Raw genomic sequence first — 21,488 nt, 5'->3', positions numbered from 1 at the left:
GTTTTGGTCCTCCCACGCTCAAGTTGTCGGGTCTGCTTGCCGTGGTCACCCTCGTAATTACCCTGGCATTACCTGCCCCGACGGTCGGTAGGGCAACTTTCCCACACACAACAGTCGCAGCTCGTGCCGCTATGATGCCTGTCCTGGCTCCTGCGCTGTCTTGTCCTCGTGGGGGTTCATTCTTTCTCATTGAGTAGCCGCCCTCCTTGTCTGACAGCCTTTCTTTGCTCTGGACCTTCCGTTATTCGCTGTCTTGTCTTGAACCCTTGAGATTTGTACGACATTCCGATCAGATAAAATATCCTCTTCGCTGAATATGTTCTAGAAAACAAAGAATGGATCACCCCCTTACTTTTCAGTCTCTGGTTCTTCGGCCACTACTCTAGTTTTCCAAGACTCTTAGTGTAGATGGAGGGGGGGCGATGTTTTTTTGGTGGCAGCTTTTCCCAATTTAGACTACACAGTAAGTATGGTCTGGGATGATTTCTTACTGACCGGGTTAGTAAGATCGAGGTTAGCCCGCCTTGGTAGCCAACCTCCAAAATGCCTCATAGTCTTTCTTGCTTTTTGTACTTCGGTGCTGGCTTGCCCACCATGGATGAAACCGGCTCGTTACAAAACCGGTGACTCCTGAATCAGGTCAAAGGAACAACAGTCATCTCGCAGATCATAGCAGACAATGAGATCCGTGATCCTCAACTAGAGATTCCTTTGAATGACTCTTCTCCAATCCTTTATGACTCCTAAGCCTCTTCCCTCCATGATGAGTTCTTTTGCTTGACGGTAACTCCCTCTAGTAAGTAACCTGACGGGTGTGTATTGACGGGCGTGCGAAGATTACCACGGTATTGGTACTGGCCAGCGTCACGTAGCCGCAGGAACCGAAGCATGCATGGATTTGGCGAGGAAAACGACAGGGTGGGTCTGGGCTTGGCGGGGTTGGTTGGACCGAGCGCCTCTCGTCCGCCTGCAGAAGGAAGGAAAAGAAGCCCCAGAGAAGATCCGAAATTGTAATCGTGGGTAATGGGCGTGGTGCTCTTTTTTGTTTTTCCACCATTTTTCCCTGCCCTCCTTCGGCCTTGCCCTGCCGTGCCAGTGTGTGGCGACCACTCCTGACCACCCTAACCCGGTCACTCGCTCCCAAACCTGGCGCCGCTCTCCCGCCTCTTTTACCCTGCGAATCGTCATTTACTACTCGCTGACACTGCGCCTTTTTACCCGCCCTCCTTTTCGCTGGTGACTCTCTAATACCCCGTTCATACGCAGTACTGAGGGTATGGTAACAATACCACGGCGACAACCCCCGAGGATTTCCTTGGGATTTTGATTTTTGATTTTTGATTTTTCTTTTAATAATAAATTTTCGATTTTTGAATTTTTATTTTTTATTTTTTATTTTCGCCTTTCCGCAAACCACTTCCCCCCCCTCCCTTAATTACATTTTTATTTTCCGATCATCTCTACATTCCTCCTTCTCTTCATCTCAATCCCACCTAGCACTGCCAACACATTGCACCTGCGAAACTCTTTCGACGCGTCTTCTTCTTCTGGCGCTCTTTGAGCTGCCAATCTTTGAAGAAGGCGTAAGTCCATCTCTTGGCCGCATACCTGACGCTCTTCTCCTTTTCTTGGACCTACTAAACTACTATACTACGCCTCTTTCCTACTACTACACCATGTGTTCTATATCATGACAATCATCGTCCTACTAAGGACACCCTTCATTTCCGCCCTCTGGGTCGATCAGTAGTACTATTGATCGATAACGAGAGTGCATCTTCTATTTTACTCTTTTGATTGATGCAATTATTCTTCATTCTTCTCTTCCCTATCAACCAATACGTCTGAATACCCTCATAATAACTACTTACCGCCACCATCCCGTCGAGTCACCCTATACTACCGCCAACCCTCCCACATAACCTCTTGACACAACCTCTCTCACCTACTCGTTCCTGTCTTCCCTCTCACTATTAATATACCTAATCTTCGAAGGGATGGCGCACTTGCGTGGTGGTGAACGAACATTTGCCTCAATACATAACCTACTGAAGATGCTACTCTCACCTCATCAGTCCAGCAAGTCTGCCCCTCAAGAAGCTGACATGGTTGAGGACATTGATGAGCCCCCTGATCATCGGTTCTTGAATACCTCGATGAACAACATGGACGACGGTGTCGTTTACGTCAAGGCCCCCGCCGCCATGACTGACCGCAAGGAGTCCCTCCTCACCCGCGCCCTCAAGAGCAGCCCCCCACAAAGCCCATCCGACCGTCATTCACCATCTCAGGAGCACTCTTTCTACCGCTCCTACACCTATACCAACATTAGCGGCATCTCTACCGCCGAGTTGACTAGCGATGGTGGCCTCACAAGCCCTTCTCTATCCAACACACCCAGCCCGCCTCTGCCCTCTCACTTGACCAACTCCACGTCTTCGATGGGTGATAAAAGGAAGGCGGAGGCTGTGGAAGTTGGCGAGTCAGCCGTCGAGGCGAACCTGGGACGCAAGCGGTGTATCAGCTTCGCCTGCGGACGCAAAGCTCAGGAGCAGAAGCCACAAACTCCTTCACCACAGCGACCTGTCACGAAGATCAATGACGCCAGCGTTACACCAACTGAGCCCAAGCGGAGGACCGTTCTTACCTTTGTTTGCCCGGCACGGGATCCCGAGACTCGCCGGGAGCGGTCGCCACTTCGCAGTGGCTGCAGGCCGCGTCCCCGCGGATCACCTGCTCCCATGGCGCGCAAGGCCTCTCCGGAGAAGGCTGCTCCCTCACCGGTGAGCAAGGCTCCCCAGGAGCAGAAGATCGATCGCCGCGGTGTCCCGACCAAGGGGTTGGGTAAGTTCGAAGAGTCCGAGGCTACTCGCTTTCACGAATTCGCCAGCTCCGTCGAGGAGGATGACGAGTGGGTAACGAAGTCTGGAGAGTACCCGGAGAAGATTACGCTTAATGATTGTATGAAGAAGGAGAATGCCATTAGAAAGCTTGGAGAGGAAGCAGAGGAAGAGGCGCTCGAAGAAGATGACGAAGATGATGTCGAGGATTCTGATGACGATTCAACCGTTCACGACTTCTCTTCTGACGATGGAAATGAATCGGATAATGAAGCCGGCTTTGCGGAGTCAGACGAGAGCGATGATGGTTCGGAATACGATTTCTGGGCTCCGACCAGCACTACTGCTGCCACCAGCCCTCAAAACATCGACATTGCTCGCCTCCCCTTCAGTCGTCGCGACTCGAACACATCTTTCGATTCTGCCAACGATGTGCAGCAGCAGCAAAGATGGTCACCTGTCTTAGCTGCTAAGACAACTAGCCGATCGCCCATGAAGATCCCAAAGCTGCGTCCTGGCACACCTAACCTTCCTGACAGTACGGACTTCGTCTGCGGAACTTTCGACGAAGATCGGCCTCTGGAGGCTGCCTACAAGTCTTGCATCGAGCAGCGCCGTCTTTCCAAGCAGATTGTCATCCCTCAAGATATCGATCCCAGCTTTCCCACCTCGGATCCCGAGGATGAGGAGGATGAGGACGACGATGTCGAGGAATCTGTCATGGATGAAGGACCTCGGGGACGGACTGGTAGAGACTCTGCGCAGAAGCCTTCTCCTCGCACATCTCCCAGACGCATGATTTCACCTCCGCCTCGCCGTCAGGGCCGTTCCTCGCCAAAGCGTCTTCGCTCTCCGCCGCCGCCGATGAAGCTGCGGTCTTCGAAGGATGACCTGGCATCTGCAGACGAGGCTCCTACTGTCCCCTCGCGGGGACTGAACATCAGTGAATTGGTGCAACGGCCCGCGATGTCTCGTACCAAGTCCTTGCCTCGGACGCCCAACCCTTTCTTTACTAGCCTGGACAAGTCTCACCGCTGGTCTGGCATTGTCCCCGTTTACGAATCGCCGGAGCGCGAGTCGTCACGCACCCGTGAGGTGCACACCAGAGGCCCCATTGATATTGTTGAGGGTCTCGAGAAAAAACGCCAGAAACGCAAGGAGAAGTTCTGGCGTCAGCATTGCCGCAAAGCTGCCAAGGAGCAGATGGTACGGCGACCGATCCCCGGAAAAGGTGCTGAACGGATGAAGGAGCTTGGCCTCGAAGTTGCAGAGAGGTGCAGAGCTTACGGCGTTGGAGAGAACGCCCAGCTCGTCCTATCTGTTTAGACCTCAAATTCCGCACGGGATTCGATAAATTCTTGTACATAGTTCGAATTTTTCTTATCACCCTTTCAGTCGTCCACTTTCCATGATCAGTGGATCGACGAGGTGTACAAATCCCAATTGAGCGTTGTTCGCTACACCCTTGTCTTCGATGTTACTATTCTTGTCCTCACAACGTGTCCATCGGATTCCTATTCGCACGGAGGGTCCCGTCTGCATTTTACAGGGGTGGCTTCCTGTGATTCTTTCTTTTCGCCTGTCCCCCTTTCTCTTCGCCCTTCCCACTATACATAGCTTGTTTATACCTTTCTTTCTTCCTTTCCTTTCATTTCTTCCTTATTCACCTCCGCGCTGCTGAGCGGCGGATTTGACTTTCGGTCGGCATCATTGCTCTGTTAGCCCGGGTTGCATGGAGGCGGTTTGCTACGCGTATACCCCGTTTGCTTTCGTTATCGAATTTGTAGATACTGAGCGAATGACTGTGTCATTAAATATGCCAACGTATGATGAACTTTTTCTTTCCGCATATAACTGGACGATTGTGTAAAAAAAAGAAATGTAATTCATAGTAGTTGTTCCAACGACTCGATCGGGGCGGATGATCTCCCGGCGGCTGAGTTGGCTTAAGCGCTCGGCTAGGCGTTCGGGCAAGCGAAAGTCCAACGTCAACTGTCGGCCACCGCAACCTGGCTCCTTCTCCTGCTCTTATCTCCAGCCCAGCCGTTCACCACCGCCATTTGGCCCATTTTGCACCTGCCTCGTGCTACTACCCGATTCACAAATCCATCGTCTGAGGTTTTGAGTCGATTTCCACCATGTGGCTCATTAACTGGTGTAGGTAGTCCCCTGTTTTGCCATCCGCCGACTTGGCCCCGATCAGGTGGTCTGTAGACCTGCCCTCCACGCCATGTTGGATCCATTGACTCTCCATCGTCTTTCCTCTTGTTCTCTGGGTCTCTTGTGTGCCAAGTTACTGATATATTATTCTCGAATAGTCTACGATATTCTGGCCTCCCTTGGCCTGCTCAACAAGCACGCCAAGCTCCTGTTCCTCGGTCTCGATAATGCCGGAAAGACGACCCTCCTGCACATGCTGAAGGTATGTGAGCTCCATTGCTTTCGCGAGCGAGCCTCGCTTTGGTGGCGACGACGGCAGATATGACAACGCATGGGATGGACTTCGATCGCAAGGGATTGCCACCACGGCAGGGATGGGCTGCGAGGGAGCTGAACGATAAGCTGACATCTGTGTTTGATGATAGAATGACCGGGTTGCCATCCTCCAGCCCACTGCTCACCCGAGTACGTATTGCCTACATGACCATGCTAGCGAGAGACTATGCGACAGCGACCGGAGGAAACTGGATATCGCGGACAAAGGCTAATCGCACTCCTTTCAATACAGCATCCGAAGAGCTCGCCATCGGCAACAACCGCTTCACTACCTTTGACCTGGGTGGTCACCAGCAGGGTGAGTAATATACCTCGTAGCCCCGTGGTATAGAGCAAAATCAGAAAACTAAATGTAGCAACTCTCGTCAAATAGCTCGTCGTCTGTGGAAGGACTACTTCCCCGAAGTTAGCGGTATCGTCTTCCTCGTTGACGCCAAGGACCACGAGCGTTTCCCCGAGTCCAAGGCCGAGCTCGACGCCCTCCTTGCCATGGAGGAGCTGGCCAAGGTTCCCTTCCTGATCCTCGGAAACAAGATCGATCACCCCGATGCTGTTAGCGAGGACGAGCTTCGCCACCAGCTTGGATTGTACCAGACCACGGGTAAGGGCAAGGTCCCTCTTGAGGGAATCCGGCCCATTGAGGTGTTCATGTGCAGTGTTGTTATGAGACAGGGTGAGTGGAAATTTGATGTCCCAGTCGATGTCAATGAGCTAATCGTTCTATGCTATGTAGGATACGGTGAAGGTATCAGATGGCTGTCTCAGTACGTCTAAGCTAGCCAGCCAACCAGCTAGCTGTTGACTTTATTGTTGCGATATATCCCGACTACTCTTTTTTGTTCCCCTCTCCACCTACTCTCGATGACTCTGTCCTAAACGAAATCTTCTCAGTCTCCCTCCGAACCCTCTTTAGGGGGGTGTAGGATCTCCATATATCCCAATCCAATCCAATCCAATGCAGTTCAATGAAATGAACTCTACTCCGTCCAATCAGACAGGTCATCAAAACTGCCTGGAGGAAAGTACTCGCCACTAGGCATAATAGTTCCCATGACCCATCCATTTACAATATATCTCAATTATTCAACCATTTGATGTTCATTTCTTCCTACATTGATTCATACTATGAATGTCGTGTGCGTTTCGTCGGAGTTTGATCTGATCTCTTTGATGTTTCAACCCAGTTTTTTGGTACTTACTTCCATCACGTTGGTCCCTTTCATCTCGTTGTAGCCACCTTTTTCTCTTATTCTCTCTGCTTTTCGCCCTCCAAGGCCAGACAATCAACCAACAAAGCGAAAATAAAACAAAGACAAATCCTGTTTTCCCCCAAACTCTTTAAACCTCCTCCCCTTGTACTGTAACAATCTAGTTCAGTTACACCCACCAACCCCCTCACCAAGTCTTCATCCATTTCGCTCCATTGCTTGCTTGCTTCTATTCTCTAGATAGTATGTATGACCGAATACGCAGAAATGAGAATAATCATAAAACTTCACCCACATAGTTAAGTAATACTACAATCTCCACACCGAAACCCCCCAAATACAATATTATCCACACACGATAGAGTACTCTGATACACGATCATCCACCACACCATTCCATCATGTATATATAAAATTCGCGACGCCTCAGGAACATCAATAGCTACACAAACATAGAATATACTTAGTAACTAGTTAGTATATATAAACCAACCAACCTCACCACTCGAACCAAATCAATCAATCAATACCGGATAAGTAGAGGGCAATAATACTACCAACTTCAACTTCAATGAGTCGACTGACTTGCTACCAGAGAACCAAAGATAGAAAAGGAAGACAAAAGGTAAGATATAATAATAGGATAGGATAGATAATACAAATAATACACACACCCACACATATATGGCACACGATGTCACATGAGACGGATACAATACCCCTAAGGGGGCAAGAGAGAGAGAGAGAGAAAAACGACGTCATTCGGGCAACCACAATAACAACAACAACAAAACCCCCTTTCCCGTTCTCTGTGCATTCCATACATCCTTCCATACCATACCATACTATTCCGGGTTGGTTTGGTTTGGTTTGGGTTGTATCATTCTCTCCCCGCTTTCCCGCATAATGAGTTTCACTTCCGTGATAAGTAGGTAGTAGTTTGGACGTTGGGTTGGTGGAGTGTCGTTTGTGTGTCGATTGCATTGAATTCCATTGACAAGCTAGCTGAATGCATTTCCACGGATCGGTGTCTGCTGGATAGGGTGGGGGTATAGACAATGTGGCTAGATGGGCGAAGGGAAAAGGAAGAGGACGAGGAGAGCAAAATCTTGGTTTTGGACGCTCGAAAGACACGGGCGTGTCGTTGCTTATTTGGTTGGCATTACACTCACAGGAAGATTTTGAATAAAAAAACGCACTTGGAAAACACCAGATGCAGCCCGTCGCTTCCCCTTCCTGTCAAATGAATTCGGACAACACAAGTCGGACAATGGGAAGGAAAAAAAAAAAGGTAAAGGAAAAAGGAAGTTGAAGAATGAAGATCAACAAGAATGAGAAAACACCAACCCCTACTTGGAGCAGAAACTACCTTCCATATAGAAATGAAACACATTCAGCGGGAAATCAATGACTGGGGGGAGTCGCTGGAGTCTGGTATGCGCGGAGGGGAAATTGAGACGTTCTGCGTGTCGTGAGGTTCTCGGGCGGCTGGGGTGTACTGCTGCTGCCGATCGTCTAATGTGTGGCCATCGAATGTCGTTGGGGATTTGGGTCTCTCGTTGTAGTGTGACATTGTGTGGGACTTATGACGTTCTTATCTCCGCCCGAACCTGCTGCACATGGAAAAGCTCGTATGATTCCTTACTTCTTCTTTTGCTTTCGCGGAGGAGTGATGGGCCTGCCTGAGCTCATGCCCCCGTAAACGTACTTTTGTTTCTTTTCTGCTGGCTTCAAGATCTAATGCGAGGAAGATACCCGTTAGTTTCAAGAACGCTCCCCTCATTCGAGTACGGATTTGTTTGTGGTAGCCTACCTGGAAGGAACAAAGTAGGCTCTCGTCGACGCTCATCATCGCACCAGCGTTGTCGAACTCGCCACAGTAGTTGGGAGCACTAAATAGCGTAACCAGCTGTCTCTTAGAGAAAAACTCATAGCCATCCTCGACGACTTGGTGTGCGCGACATATCAGGTCCATATCATGCTTCTGAAGGAACCGCGACACGACGTCCGGACCGAATGTGAAGGATACACCCCGATCGTTCTCGCTCCAGCCAGTGATGTCCTTATCGGGATCGGACCAGAGCAAGTCGCAAAGAAGACCGCAGTCGGGAATCTATCGTCGTTAGCAGGCGAAGCTCAAGGCTTCAGGGAGCCCGGAAAGGATTGTTTCATCGCTCCCAGGACCCTTAAGTCAACAAATGAAAAAGGGTCTGGTCTTCGTCTTTTCACGAAAGGCGAGAAAAAGACCCCACAATATTGATAGGAAAGAGCACTTACATCAGTGGGGCGCATAACACGACGGATCTGTTCCATCGAGTTCAAGTCGGGACTCAGACCTCCGTGCATGGTGAAGATCTTCTCATCGATGATAGCCGCAATGGGGAGGCAGTTGAAGCAATCCGTGAAAGTCTTCCACAGCTTAATGTTGTACCGCCGCTTGCACTCATCATAGAAACCATAGATACGGTTGATGGACGCACACTCGTGGTTACCACGGAGAACGAAGAAGTTCTCGGGGTATTTGATCTTGTAAGCCAAAAGGAGGCAGATGGTCTCAAGCGACTGCTTGCCACGGTCAACGTAGTCACCGAGGAACAGGTAGTTGGCCTCGGGCGGGAAGCCACCGTATTCGAAAAGACGCAGAAGATCGTAGTACTGGCCGTGGATATCACCGCAGATCTGATAATAAGCGCCACCGGATTAGTTTCCGCGAAAGATAGACGCGATGACCCGATCTCGACCGGGACAAATGAGGGATGGCGTTTTTACCTTGATGGGTGCCTCCAATTCCAGCAGTATGGGCTGGGAGATGAAGATTTCCCGAGCCTTGGTGCAAAGATAACGGATCTCCGACTCCAGAAGCTGAACCTGCTTTCCAGGCCGGCTGCCCCTCACCTCCAACAATCTATCAATGATCGAGTCCAAATCCACGTCTTGATCGGCCATGTTTGAGCGACTCCAACGAGAGACGACGCAAAAGAAAACGAAAAAGAAAAGTGCGAACCGAAAAAAGAACGAAGAAAAAAAGAAAAGAAAGAGAAAGAGAAAAAAGGATCAATTAACACAAGTGTTGGACCACGGAAGAAGAGAAGGGCGCGAAAAGGGTAGCTTTGCGGAGGGCTCGGTAGGCGATACGATTGATGACGCGGCGTCTATAGGCTGTGGCAGCGAAAATATGAAAGTTAGAGATAGTCCAGAGAGAGCAGGGCAGACTATGGGATGAGGTGCAGCAGGAGGCGAGGAAAGAAACGCGTGATCAATGCGCCCGGGAAATTTTTTTTTTTTCTTCAAGCTGGGTTGAACTTGGATGGCGGGTGAAACGGGGCGACGGGGAGAGGAGGGGTGAGAAGTTGTCAAAAGTAGTTAAGAAGTCGGCTTACCAAACAGAATCTAAAAGAGACAAGGGAAGTTAAAAGCGGCAACAGGCCAAATGGCCTTGGGGACACTGAGAAGATCCGACAGCGATGCCAGATATTGATGGAGAGAAGAAGCAAGCGGCCTTGGTAAATTTTTCACACGGGAGGAAGGATGAAGGCGAAGCGCGTTGATAACGGCGAGATGCGGCTAGCAAGGTTTTGAGCGTAAGAAGATATCGCTGGGCGAAAGAACTGCTTCTGGACGGGGCGGTTGCAAAAAATAGCAGCCGGCGGCGGGAGGGAAACGGGGGGTGGGTTGGGGAGAAAAACAAGGGCCAACAAGCGAAGCCGAGATTGGAGGCGAGCTCTTGTTCGAAGATGGGGTGGGAGGAAGAGTCCTTCTTCTTACTCCTTCTGTACCTGGTGTGTGGCGTGAGGGGTGTGTAAAAAGAACCGATCAAGAAAGTCACGTAGAAGGGGGGAAGATGAGAAGTAGGAGAAAGAGTGAGGGAGAGAGAGAAGTTTGTAAGAGGGTGAGTGAGGGTGTCGAGTGACAAGAGAGAGAGAGAAAGGGCGCGCGCAAGCAGTTGGGATTGATTGTGTTTGGTTGCCGGCAATCAAGGGATCGATCGATCTCTTCTTTCTTCTTTTGCAAGGCTTTTCTGGGAAAACCGTTCGAGGCTGGAAGGGTTTTGCCAAATTCCACGAGAAACAGGAGAAGCACGAGCGAAACAGAATGCGAAGAAGCAAGATAGATAGATAGATGATAGCAAGATTCTGGGGGGGTGTGGGAAAGAGGTGGGAAGGGGCAGAGAGGATGGCAGTAACGAAGGAGGACAAGCTCACCACTTGAGACGCGCGCGAGAGGAGCAGCAGAGAACCTGGACTGGCGCGAGAGAATGAGAGAGTGAGAGAGAGGGAAGAAGAGAGAGATCAAAGCAAAGCAAAGCCAAAGTAACGCAACGCAGCGTCAAGCAAAGCAAAGGCAAAGCAAAGCAAAGCAAAGGGAGGAGGAACTCTTGATTGACTGCCTGCCTGCCTGAGACTCCCGGATGGCAAACTGGAAAGGGCCCCGGCCTCGTGTTTATTCCTTCTGATTGGTTCATCGCCCGGGCGGCGGGCAGCGCGCCATTCATTAAACAGTAAAGCGCTTCATGGGTGTGTCTTCTACTAGTAATACTATTCCTAACTGTTGATACTAAACTCTCTCTCTCCAACGGTCTATCAACGTCTCGACTCTCATCCCTCAACTCTCTTTCTTTCCATACCCCTCCTTCTTCAGGGGACTGCATTTCCGCTTCATCCTCCTTCGTACTTTTGTCCAAAACTCTACAGACTTACTAACTAATTACTGGCCTTCAACCCCAGATCATCTCTTCCCCGACCTCGACCCTCACTCTGCGGCACTACCCCCTGCTGCAAGGGAGCACCGCCAATCGATGCCGCATTTCCCCCCTCTTTCTAGCAATCCAGCTTCTTCTACCCCCTCAAACAAAGACCCCACGGTGCTGAAATCGTGTGTGGATTCTCGACATGCCTGCCGGTGATCTACCTACCTGATGTACATATACATCATGTACATCCATACCTCGGACCTACTTACGTATGCCCATGACCTACCCCCCCCTCCTTATGTTCGCACGAGCACTTGCATGCTTTGCTTTAACGCCTCAATGTCCCTTGGCTCCTTCATTCTATTGAAAATCCCCGGGGAGGTACCTGACAAGAACTTATCTACGGCATATCTATCTCGGATTCTACTCCAGTGGGGATGTTCCTTCTGTTCTCCCCCACCACCCTTTTCAACTCTACGTGTGACGCACCTGATCCGAAAGCGCCCATGGCGCATTGCATTTCAACTATTGGCGCTATCGCGGGGAAGAGAGAACATCAGATCTGACTCGTCACAACATCTTCGTGTCTCATGCATTAGGTCCGAATCTCATCATGGGCCAAGGCGGTCCCAGAAAATAATCCGTAGAAAACGGCAGCACGCCAAGAAAAAGAAAAAGAAGAGAAGAAAACGAGAAGAAGAGAAGCAGCTCAGTATACATCCTGAAGGATCATCGCATGCGCGGAACGTCATGTGCAAGCAGTGAAAACGGGAAACACTCAAGACACAACGAGCAGTACCGAAAAAGCGAAGCATCACGTCGTATATAAATCAAGACACCAGTTGAACTCCTGGACACCAGCACTCCTGCCCCAAAATACAATACAGGCCGTCTAGAACAAATAATAACAAAAAAGTAATCCTATCAGATGGACCAGCCGGGAACGGTCGGATGCGGGCCGTAGGTGGTGTATAACTGCGGCGAAGCAAGAGAGGAGTGGGAGAGGGAGGAGAAAGACGAAGGAGGAAAGAAGAATCATTCATGTGTTCCACGCATCCGGGCCGTAAGCTCTGAAAGATCACCTAACGCCGTGAATGATGCAGTTCGACAACCAGCTGCCGTAAGCATGTCGTTAAAGAATTTGCGTGTATAAGGTCGAGTATAGTCAAAAACCGGAAGGTATCGTGGAAGAACTGCGTTTTTTCGAAGCCAAACCGAACTTTTCTCTGGGGGTGTGAAAGGTGTAAACCGAAATTCCAGACTTAGGAACGACCATGGATGAGGTCAAGATGTTCTTTGCTCCCTTGTTCCTTCAATCTCTCTCCTTGTCCTCTTGTCTTTTCTTTTCCTATTTTTCTCTTCATTTTTTTCAACTTTTTTTTTTTTCATTTGAATTCTTTTTTTACTTTATTTCATTTGCCCTTGTCGACTGGAGTCTTTCCACGCAGTCAACTTAGGGCATGGCCACCACTTAGGATGACCTGGGGATTCACCCTGGTTAGGGGGTCCACTGGGATCCTCGTTGGGTCGGAATAATCAGCTGCAGTGCAAGACACATTGATGTCCGTCTGCACATCCTTCCACCTGTGTTCCTCGAGCGTCCTGAGCCAGCTATTTCCAAGTTCTTGCCTAAGAGCCTCTAGCTGCCGTTTGTAGAAATCTCCGTCTACATTCCAGTCTTTACCCTGGAGGGCACGCTGGAGGCCAAGCTGGTCTTGGGTCTGAAGAGCGGAGGAGTCGCGTTCAATCTCAGTCCTTTCCGGGTTTTTGGGACTTGCGGGTCTGGCCTGAGGTCCACCATCAGATTTCCATTGACGGTCGGGTGTTGCCGTGACAAACGGATCAACAGGTAATTGCACAGGCTGAACAGAAGGAATAGAAGGCACCACCGCACCTGATTCACGATTAACATCAGCGGAAGGCTTATCTTTTGGGCGATCGGCAATCTTCCGCCGTGTACCCTTCTTTCGACGAGTAGACCCAACATCGATTCCATTTTGGCCCACTCGTCCGACTGGTCCAATTTGCTCATACGGCAGCGAAGGCTCCTGAGGAACTGTGTGCGAGGGCTTGCTGACAATGGTAGAAAGATCTGCCGCAGCGGATCGTATGACGGGTGCAGCCTCGGGTTCCGCAGCTCGCTCCACCAGTTGCTTCCGCTCGGTGTATCCTGGTCCCGACCCATCGATGATGATGTCCTCTGAGTAACCTGGGGTGCGTCGGAACAAGTTGAAAATCACAACACGGTAGTTTGGATGTGTTTTCACAAAGGGGTTGCCAGAAACCCAGATCTCCCGTATCTCAGGGAGATTGGTGAGCCTAGCAATCTCAGTAGGATCCGTAAGGTTGTTGTCTCGGAGGTCCAGCCGTTCCAACGAAAGCAGCCTCTCAATTCCCGCGAGAGAACGGAGACGGTTCCCGCGGAGGTTGAGTGCGGTTATGGCGGGAAGAGGATTGCGTGACAAGGAGTGGAGAGATTCGATCATGCAATGAGAAAGGTTCAGAGCTCTCAAGGCAACCAGGGACGCGAGACTGTCGGGTACTTCGGTGAAAAGATTCGACGATAGATCGAGCGACTGTAGGGTGTTGGCCACTGGAGCAAGGCCGGCGGCAGTGATGGAGGTCAAGGAGTTGTCAGGGAGGCCAAGGTGTCGCAAGAACCGCCACTTGTGTGCTGGCAAGACACCGGAAAGTAGATTGGAAGAGCTTGCGCTGCGGTGACCCGAGGTCTCGCTAGAGTTGGAACTACCTGAGCCAGTGCGTCTTATCCGGGAGGCGGTACCACGGCCATGACGGTAAGTCGAGTGTTTCGAGCTGGTGGGACGTGTGGGAGAAATGCTTCCGGTGCGTGGTCGAGCTTTGGAACCCTCTGATGCCATTCTGATCATCGAAGCTGCTTGGGGGCTAGCGCTGGATCCAAAGGGGGCATCAGCAACTGGAGACCCGGGAGCAGAGAGTGACCCAGACAGTTCAGACTTGTTGACTGGCTGAGGGTTTGCATTCCCACTCCACCCCATCATGGGTGAGTGGTGGTGTTTTGACGAACGCCGCCGACGTTTGTCAATGTCATCCAGCACAATGCCCGTGAGCAATTCTGCTGGGTCCTCGATATTAGCCCTCTTGACTGTCAGCGTCCGCAACTGCTCGGACAGCCTATCCCAGCCGAAGAACGAGCGATAGTCTATATCAATAATCTCTAACGCGCTCAAATTCTTAAAGGAATGCAATGGAACGGCAGTGTCAAAAGGGAATTCTTCGTAACCACGGATCAACCGGGCACGGCGGTCAGGGGCTAAACGCAGGCAGGGGATCTTGGTAAAGGCAGAGTATAGGTATTTGGTATCCGCTTCTAGAGCTGCTTTGGCCTTCTCGGATTTGGAAGCCGAGTCTTTGGAAACCAAACCAAATGAAGACCAAAGTGAACTCATACCAGACATGACGCTACGGACACTGGACACGGAGTGGATAGAGTCCCGGTCACCCCTGGATCGCTGAGGCTTATTCAGGAATGACACATAGGACTGCGATCCATCCGTGTGAATATTCTCCAGCCTAACATTCAGGGGACCGACGGCAATAGAAAGGTCTTCAAAACGGGACAAGAGGTAAAACAGGTGATGGGGAGTGAGGGTGAGTTTGGCAGGTTTAACATTCTGGGAAGTGAACTTCAGTGCCCCGAAGGACAGGGCCGCTGCAAGAGTGGAGGAAGCCGAGCTCGACGAGCCCGACTGGGTATGGGAGGATTGCGCATTTTTGGTAGGTTGGCGCTTTAATTGCAGCGCGTTTGCAAGGGCCTTTTCGTGTGTACGAACAAAACTAGCGAGATTCTAGACGAAGAGGTTAGAGTTAGCAAGCAAGCAAGCGAAGTCGACTAGGGAGGAGAGAGAAAGATCAAGGTGAATAAATGTAAATGTATAAGAGGGCGCACGAACTTTTATGAAGAGCTGTCCATCTTCAGTGTTCAGCTTCTCCATTACGGAAAATTGCTTCGCCCAACGAGACAAAAGTCTATCTGGTTAGGCGGACTCTGAAGAGGAACGCTCAAGTACTCGCAGTAGGGACGGCGAGAGTCGACATCTTGCTGGCAAGACAAAAAGCGAAAGAAGAAGAGGACCTGCAGGATAGTAAAACGGGCGAGAGTTAGCCGTGACTCACAACAACAAAAAACGACTCAGGATAGATAGCTAAGCCCAAGGCGCTATGCCTCGTAACTATTGTCGAAAGGAAGGAGACAAGGCTGGGATGTACCTCGAAGATATAGGGGGGTTGCACAATAACAATAAACTAATCGTCGAACAGAATCACGAAGCCGCCCACCACAACTATGCTAGACACGAGGAAGAGGAGGGATGGAGTGGTTGGAGACGAAAGGGAAGGTCTCCAATGTCAGTTGAGAAGAGAAGCCTGTCACCGGGACGAAGCTGAGGGAGGAGGAAGAGGCGAGCTGAAGCAGGAGTGATCACCGAAAAAGGAGAAGATGGATGGGCTGGATAGAAAAAGAAAAGGACCGGGGGGAGCTAATATGCAAAGCACCACGGACCTTCGACTAGTGGACGATACGTGACGGGGGGTTTGTAGTGGAGGATTGAGAGAGGGAGGGAGGAGTGGGTATGGATGAGCACCGGAGCAATCAGCTGAGGGGGGGAGGGGCGTAGGGGGTGGTGGGTGGTAGTAGTAAGTGTGGTAAGCCCGGGTTCAAGTAGTAAATTATTGTTGGCTGACAAGGTATGCCTTCAAATTAACTACTGTCGGGATGAAGAGGGAGGGGGGTGGGAAAGCGCGGTCAGAAGAGAAATAAAGAAAAACCACAAGACAATGCGACGCAGTCTCGAGATAAGTGCAGGTGTTTTGTTGCTGGGTTGAGCAAAAATATGTCACTTCTGGGAGAGACGGAGGGAAAGGAGGGAAGAGGCAAAAAAAGGACGGGCTGGCGATACTGGGACTAATATAATTTATTATCATATAGAAATCTTCGCCTGTTATCTTGTCCTGCTCTCCCTTTGGTCAGGGAGCCGCTGCACCGGGCGTCGTCCAGAGGTACATGCGTACTTGCATACGTATCGTACGGTACGCTAAGACCACGGCGGGTACGGGAATACCACCCCATAGTCAGACTCAGGTAAAAAGAAGTAGTAAGTAATACTAGACTTCTGTGTCTTTTTTGACTTTTGATTCGCCTTAATTTTGTCCTCATTATTGTTTTGACCCTTTTTACATCCATCAAATCATCGTTGTATCCATAAACCAGTCGGTGGCGACCGTCGGGAAAGGTCCGTTGTTAAATCCAGTTGTTCGTCAACTCAGCTTCGTCCCCTTGTCTACCGGATCCTATCAAGAAAGAAGTGAAAGCGCCCAGATACAATTGATAAATACGGACCCATACCTCAAATGACTGGTTAGCCTTCTCCGGAAACTCTATCTAGCGGGGTACTCTGGATTACTCAGTTGAACAAGACCATGATGTATTGATAAGCGATCTCTCAAAATTTTGGCATTCCCTCAGAGTAGGAGTAGATAGTTGTTATCGCATTTCCCCTCTCGGTACCAATGGATATCCCAAAGTTACTTCATTGATATCAATCAGGATCGGTTTCAGGATGGAAGCATACACACAATACAGTATCACTACAACGGTCAAACGAAGGAGTGCCATTCTTCGGCTCTGGCGAAGAGTGGAGCAATCTTTCCGAATCCCTCGAAGCGGGTATCCCGATCGCCGACCCTTGGACTTGGCTGATGCAGTAACGGAGGACTAGTAGTATGCAACTACAACAATAATAGTAATAATAATGTTTAAGTAGGAAAGGAAAACTCCGTACGCACATACTTTTTGTTTGAAGGGCGGAAGGATTTCTGGACCAATCTGGAGGGTGTAGAACGCACACACCATGTTGATCAAATTTGCCAAGTAACTAGGAAACGTAAGTAGGCCATACTATTTTTTATTTCTTTTCTTTTCTTATTTTTCCTTGACCAATTCGAAGCCACTGCAAGCCCGGCTCCAGTATGCTGCAGGTCGGGTGAAAAGTTTTTTTTTTTTTCTGTTGTGTACTGTATGTTGGATGGAGGAAGGAGGGGGGTAAGAAACGGAATGAAGCGCAGTGTTTGGTTGAACCGGGCGGTGCTTAGAGGGAGACCCGCCTCTTGGGCGGATGCAACTGTGCCGGCGGTAACTGGACGGACGATGTCAAGTCGCCCCGTGATTGGCGGTGGGTCCCCAAACGTGCAGCTGATAGTGCCCTGGCGGACATTCATGTACTTGCCTTCTCAACGAATCACAGGCGTTTCTCCAGCACCTGCATGACGCTTTACTCGAGAAGCTCTAGAGGATGGATTTTTAGCGACATCCTCGAGGGCCAAAAGGGAAGCAAAAGGACACCGGCGAGAGCCAAAATAACATCACGGACATTTCTAGGGGGCTCTCTACTTTCTAGGATGTTACTAAAAGTATTCCGACCGGGATGAGGCAGCTTTAGATACCTACTAAATACTTACTAAAACTTCGTACCTGGAACTATACGTATATACCAGAAATGACCGTACAGTAGCGGCTTCGAGATAATTAAAAAGAGGAATCGGACACATCGCAACTTTTGGAAACTTCTCGCCTTGTCCGGATGGGGACTCGCCCTACATCCATCCATTCATCCCATCCATCCATCCTTTCAGTCATTGCCTGAAACTCGGAAAGGACATCTCCCCTCGTTCCGAGGCAGACAGAATGATTGTATCTCAAAAAAATACTCTCTATCTATCTACATGAGTAGTTACTCCCTTCAGTAAGTCTACCAACTATGACGATTGGTACTTAAGTAGATACTTTGTGCTTAACTTTTAGTCTGGTATTCATCAACCTACGTATCTGGTTTATCTCGCACTGACCTTTAACATTCTTGAGAGGCTCAAGTGGAGATCTCAGTCTCATCTTTATGATCAACTGACCACCACCCATTACTCCATACCGTCTACTGGATGATCGGGTCATCGGTCATCGGCCATGGCGAAGTGATCGCTCGACTTGCTTCTTCGTAGTCCAACCTGCCCTCCCCCCAGCGAATCATGCTCCCACATTCCTGAGCTTCGGGAAACACTACGCGTACATAAAGCTGCTGGGGCGATGATGTACTGTGTGGTTATCTCGATTGCGAAACCTAAACCTCCGTTGTGTCGCCTACAGAGTTCCAGTTCGGGTTCAAGTTCTCATTTCACTGCATCCCTACTACCCTCCTCCCTTCCCGCTGTCAGTCACACCGCTTACCGACCATGGTCCATCATCACACCACATTCTTTCTCCCGGTGCCCACTCCCCAACCCTCCTTTGCAATAACATCATTCGATCCATGGTTCCCCTGCCCCTCTGGCTATCTAGGCGGGTTTCATCATTTGCCGGCCTCGTCTATGCATCCATACAGAATGACCACGTTCCTGTGATCTCCGACAATATCGATCGCGACGAGGGGTAAAAGAGTCTTTGAACTCTGTTCGATGACGTCCATGGTAGTGGACCAGATGGCCCGTGATCGTTGCCTTAAAACTGATAGCCATAAAATTTTGGCAGACGGTTTGCCGTGCCGTGGAAGAATTTTCTCCAATTCCTTCCAGTACACAATGACACCACCTGGTACGTATCTCCATGACAGCGGGGGATAAGGGAAAAAAAGAGAGAGCCTTTGGTAGCGAGTCCCTGTTTCATGATAATACATTCGCGACGCCTCCGTTCCTTACTTTCGTCGCAAATTACTGTTGAGGGTCGGGACCTTTTTTGCTCTCTCTCTTCTTGGCTTCTAGTGTCTCGCCCCCCGATCGATTTAGATGACAAGGCACCGTCATTGCAGTAGCAGGATTACACGCAGATGCCTACATGGAAAGAAATCTCCAGGTGCGTCCTAGATCGGACGTTTGTTTATTCTGCCGCCTATAGATGAAAGGAGCGGTATTGCCAATCAGAAACTTTCTTTCCTCGGCGTTGTGGGCGAAGGCCGCATGCTTCTTCAATTTGCCATGCGCTTGGAAAACGCATGCTAGGAGTAGTGTTCCAGGTCTTGTTCACATTTTGTTTTTGTTTTTTTTTTTTCTGATCGATTATCATGCGAGGAGTAGTGGAAGTGGCTCATCCTTGTTTACCCGTATCCCTGCTTGAATGGTGTCTCACATACTGGGGTAGAACCCTCTCGGCGACAACGTTACTTACAGGGCAAGACATCCGAGCAGGCTCCGATGTAGGAATGCTAGGCTGGGGTGTTTTTTTTACTCTTCCTTCGGGAGGCAAATACTGTGTACTGGGTGCTGTAGATGGTTGGAATGGAGACCCGGGTTTGGTGTTTATTGCGGACCTCCAATGAAATTCAACAATGGGGAGTGCACATGACCTTTATGACATCTGATCTGCCCGCTTGCTGGTGGAGGAATGGAGTCATTGTTTAGTCTGAATTATGGAGGCCGTTCCTTTCAATCCATTGAATGATTGATAGTATTGTAGTCTAGCAACGAAAAACAAAAGCCCGGGCCGGGAGTGGAAAACCGAGTGTGGATACGGGGGGGGGAACAGACAACTCCAGTGGGATCTGACGACTCGAAAGGCGGGTCTCCACTGCAGTCAACCGCTCGAATGATCAGCAGTCGTTCGTGATTGTCGTCGCCAATCAAAGCCGACATCGCTGTTCCATTTGGCAAATTTTGCCTTCCCCGGTAACTTTGTATACTAGTGACTAACCAACTGCAGGGAGAGAAACGCCAAGGATGAGGGAGAGAGAGACAGGAAGAAAGAAATGAGAACCAGGCTGTCTTGTCTGTCTGTCTGTCTGTATGTCTATTCCGTCTCTGCGGGCTCTCCGTAAGTACTTACGTACCGCACTACATCCTGTATGTATGGTGCATACAGGACCAAGGAAGTAAAAAACCACCGAGGCGCGATCTTCATGCATTAGTTGAAAAAATGGTGGGAAGAAGAAACACGGGCGCAACTGGGTGGTTGAGTTCAGTTATGGAATGATGGTGGAAATTTTAGGATTGACCCTGATGCATCCCACCATTTCGGGAAACCTAAGCATCAACTGGGTTAATGATAGATAGAAAGGACAAACGGCAGAGGCTTAGTTCATGAACCGTGGACGATACTCGCTAGAGGGATAGTTTGTTGTGGCTAAGGTTCAACGTTAACCGGATCCCAGTCTCCCAAGGGCGGAAAAGCGGCTACCGCGCAACGGGAGAAAAATAGTAACAATAAAAACATCAGCTACTCGTTATCTATCTATCTATCGCTGTTGTGTTGCCCTGTTCAGCTGAAGAATTCCGGTTTCGTGGTGAACAAGATGCATGATGTATAGGAAGTGTGGCAGCAAACCTGATGCTGTCTGCTGGACAGAAGCAACAAGAACAATCGAAAGGAAAAAGCAAGTTACGTATGTAGGTGGGTGGGTTTAGTCCTCATGGCATGATGCGATCGGAGGATGTGAGGGCATGAATGTGATACTAAAAGCGAGTTGGCTAAATTCAGCATCCAAACCCACCACTAGTACGACACCAGATCAGCAACATGCAAGAAGAACCTTCCAAGTGCTGGCTAAACCCTACGAAGTTTCTACCACATTGGCGGGGTACTCTTTACGACTAGGAAGGTTTAGTCCATAACGCCAACCAGTATACTCCGCAGTATCTGCAAATCATTCGTTCTACTGGATTCCTCCAGCCTCCGTATCAGCCGTGGTTGGTGGTGACAACCAATTATCTACCACGATGCCGCCGCCCCCTTTGACCAACCCCAGCATTCTCACAGACCACCCGGTAGAAGTCTCCGATTGTTGTTGAACACTTGGAGAGTCGGTAAATTTACCCCGCAATGTCGAGTTGCGAACGCCATCACATCAGGAATGCCGGCCAGGGTTGTTCTGCGAATAGCACTCCAATCAAACCCATGCTTAGAGTCATGCCTCGTGCCCCTTGTCACACCGATAATTCACATCCAGACGGGCGGCAACATTGAGATTCAGGCGGCTAATGTAGGTAGGACTGTGCTCATGGAGGGGAGGGGCGACGGTACACTCTCCGGCTGGTGGACAGGCAGAAACCTATCATGGAGCTACGGGCGCGCAGCTGAGCGACTCAGCTTCGCAACACTACTGATCACCTATGCCACACGTATCGGTGACCTGTTTATATCATAGTCCTGCGATAGGTTATGAGGAGCAATTACCTTTGCCCTTCCCTCCCTCCAAGTCATGCCGACAGTCTGTTTTTGCTTGCCGATCCCGCGTG

General features: G+C 49.9%; 7 protein-coding genes across 7 annotated transcripts; 3 read left to right on the top strand and 4 right to left on the bottom strand.

The window, feature by feature from the left end:
- Positions 1–1,662: 1,662 nt before the first annotated feature.
- On the top strand, positions 1,663–4,389 carry BO85DRAFT_272788 (DUF2457 domain-containing protein). Its single transcript, XM_025655109.1, has one exon. It carries the CDS (start codon positions 1,998–2,000, stop codon positions 4,164–4,166), a length of 2,169 nt encoding a protein of 722 aa, XP_025516264.1. The 5' UTR covers positions 1,663–1,997; the 3' UTR covers positions 4,167–4,389.
- Positions 4,201–4,566, top strand: BO85DRAFT_272798 (uncharacterized protein). The gene has a single exon (XM_025655110.1). The coding sequence runs from the start codon at positions 4,315–4,317 to the stop codon at positions 4,519–4,521; it is 207 nt and encodes a 68-aa protein (XP_025516263.1). The 5' UTR covers positions 4,201–4,314; the 3' UTR covers positions 4,522–4,566.
- A 412-nt stretch (positions 4,567–4,978) lies between these two features.
- sar1 (Arf family GTPase SAR1) lies at positions 4,979–6,110 on the top strand (the record flags this gene model as incomplete). The annotated part of the gene is made up of 6 exons (XM_025655939.1): positions 4,979–4,997; positions 5,159–5,262; positions 5,426–5,465; positions 5,569–5,634; positions 5,710–6,009; positions 6,070–6,110. 6 exons carry the CDS (start codon positions 4,979–4,981, stop codon positions 6,108–6,110), a joined length of 570 nt encoding a protein of 189 aa, XP_025516262.1.
- BO85DRAFT_272678 (uncharacterized protein) lies at positions 6,060–6,491 on the bottom strand. Its single transcript, XM_025655107.1, has one exon. It carries the CDS (start codon positions 6,397–6,399, stop codon positions 6,163–6,165), a length of 237 nt encoding a protein of 78 aa, XP_025516261.1. The 5' UTR covers positions 6,400–6,491; the 3' UTR covers positions 6,060–6,162.
- Positions 6,492–8,061: 1,570 nt separating this feature from the next.
- On the bottom strand, positions 8,062–9,688 carry glcA (type 1 serine/threonine-protein phosphatase catalytic subunit GLC7). The gene is made up of 4 exons (XM_025655108.1): positions 9,314–9,688; positions 8,822–9,223; positions 8,358–8,657; positions 8,062–8,281 (listed from the first exon to the last, which is right to left on the bottom strand). The coding sequence occupies exons 1-4, from the start codon at positions 9,488–9,490 to the stop codon at positions 8,186–8,188; spliced, it is 975 nt and encodes a 324-aa protein (XP_025516260.1). The 5' UTR covers positions 9,491–9,688; the 3' UTR covers positions 8,062–8,185.
- Positions 9,689–12,031: 2,343 nt separating this feature from the next.
- BO85DRAFT_272600 (uncharacterized protein) lies at positions 12,032–12,394 on the bottom strand. The gene has a single exon (XM_025655106.1). The coding sequence runs from the start codon at positions 12,275–12,277 to the stop codon at positions 12,065–12,067; it is 213 nt and encodes a 70-aa protein (XP_025516259.1). The 5' UTR covers positions 12,278–12,394; the 3' UTR covers positions 12,032–12,064.
- BO85DRAFT_512406 (leucine-rich repeat domain-containing protein) lies at positions 12,395–15,208 on the bottom strand (the record flags this gene model as incomplete). Its single annotated transcript, XM_025664653.1, has 2 exons — positions 12,395–15,061; positions 15,167–15,208. The coding sequence occupies 2 exons, from the start codon at positions 15,206–15,208 to the stop codon at positions 12,683–12,685; spliced, it is 2,421 nt and encodes an 806-aa protein (XP_025516258.1). The 3' UTR covers positions 12,395–12,682.
- Between the last annotated feature and the right edge of the window lie 6,280 nt (positions 15,209–21,488).

Source organism: Aspergillus piperis (assembly GCF_003184755.1).
Source record: "Aspergillus piperis CBS 112811 unplaced genomic scaffold BO85scaffold_7, whole genome shotgun sequence".
In the NCBI taxonomy this organism is placed as follows: domain Eukaryota; kingdom Fungi; phylum Ascomycota; class Eurotiomycetes; order Eurotiales; family Aspergillaceae; genus Aspergillus; species Aspergillus piperis.
The sequence above is the reverse complement of the archived record's forward strand: the minus strand, read 5'-3'. Positions and strand labels throughout refer to the sequence as shown.

What these genes read in the sequence shown, in the direction of transcription:
- BO85DRAFT_272678 (XM_025655107.1), bottom strand. Translation starts at nt 6,399, where the DNA reads ATGGATGGGTCATGGGAACTATTATGCCTAGTGGCGAGTACTTTCCTC.
- BO85DRAFT_272788 (XM_025655109.1), top strand. Translation starts at nt 1,998, where the DNA reads ATGGCGCACTTGCGTGGTGGTGAACGAACATTTGCCTCAATACATAAC.
- glcA (XM_025655108.1), bottom strand. Translation starts at nt 9,490, where the DNA reads ATGGCCGATCAAGACGTGGATTTGGACTCGATCATTGATAGATTGTTG. An exon ending in AATTGGAGGCACCCATCAAG is followed by an intron (nt 9,224 to 9,313) that starts GTAAAAACGCCA and finishes GCTTATTATCAG; the next exon opens with ATCTGCGGTGATATCCACGG. An exon ending in GTGTTATGCGCCCCACTGAT is followed by an intron (nt 8,658 to 8,821) that starts GTAAGTGCTCTT and finishes TAACGACGATAG; the next exon opens with ATTCCCGACTGCGGTCTTCT.
- BO85DRAFT_272798 (XM_025655110.1), top strand. Translation starts at nt 4,315, where the DNA reads ATGTTACTATTCTTGTCCTCACAACGTGTCCATCGGATTCCTATTCGC.
- BO85DRAFT_272600 (XM_025655106.1), bottom strand. Translation starts at nt 12,277, where the DNA reads ATGAATGATTCTTCTTTCCTCCTTCGTCTTTCTCCTCCCTCTCCCACT.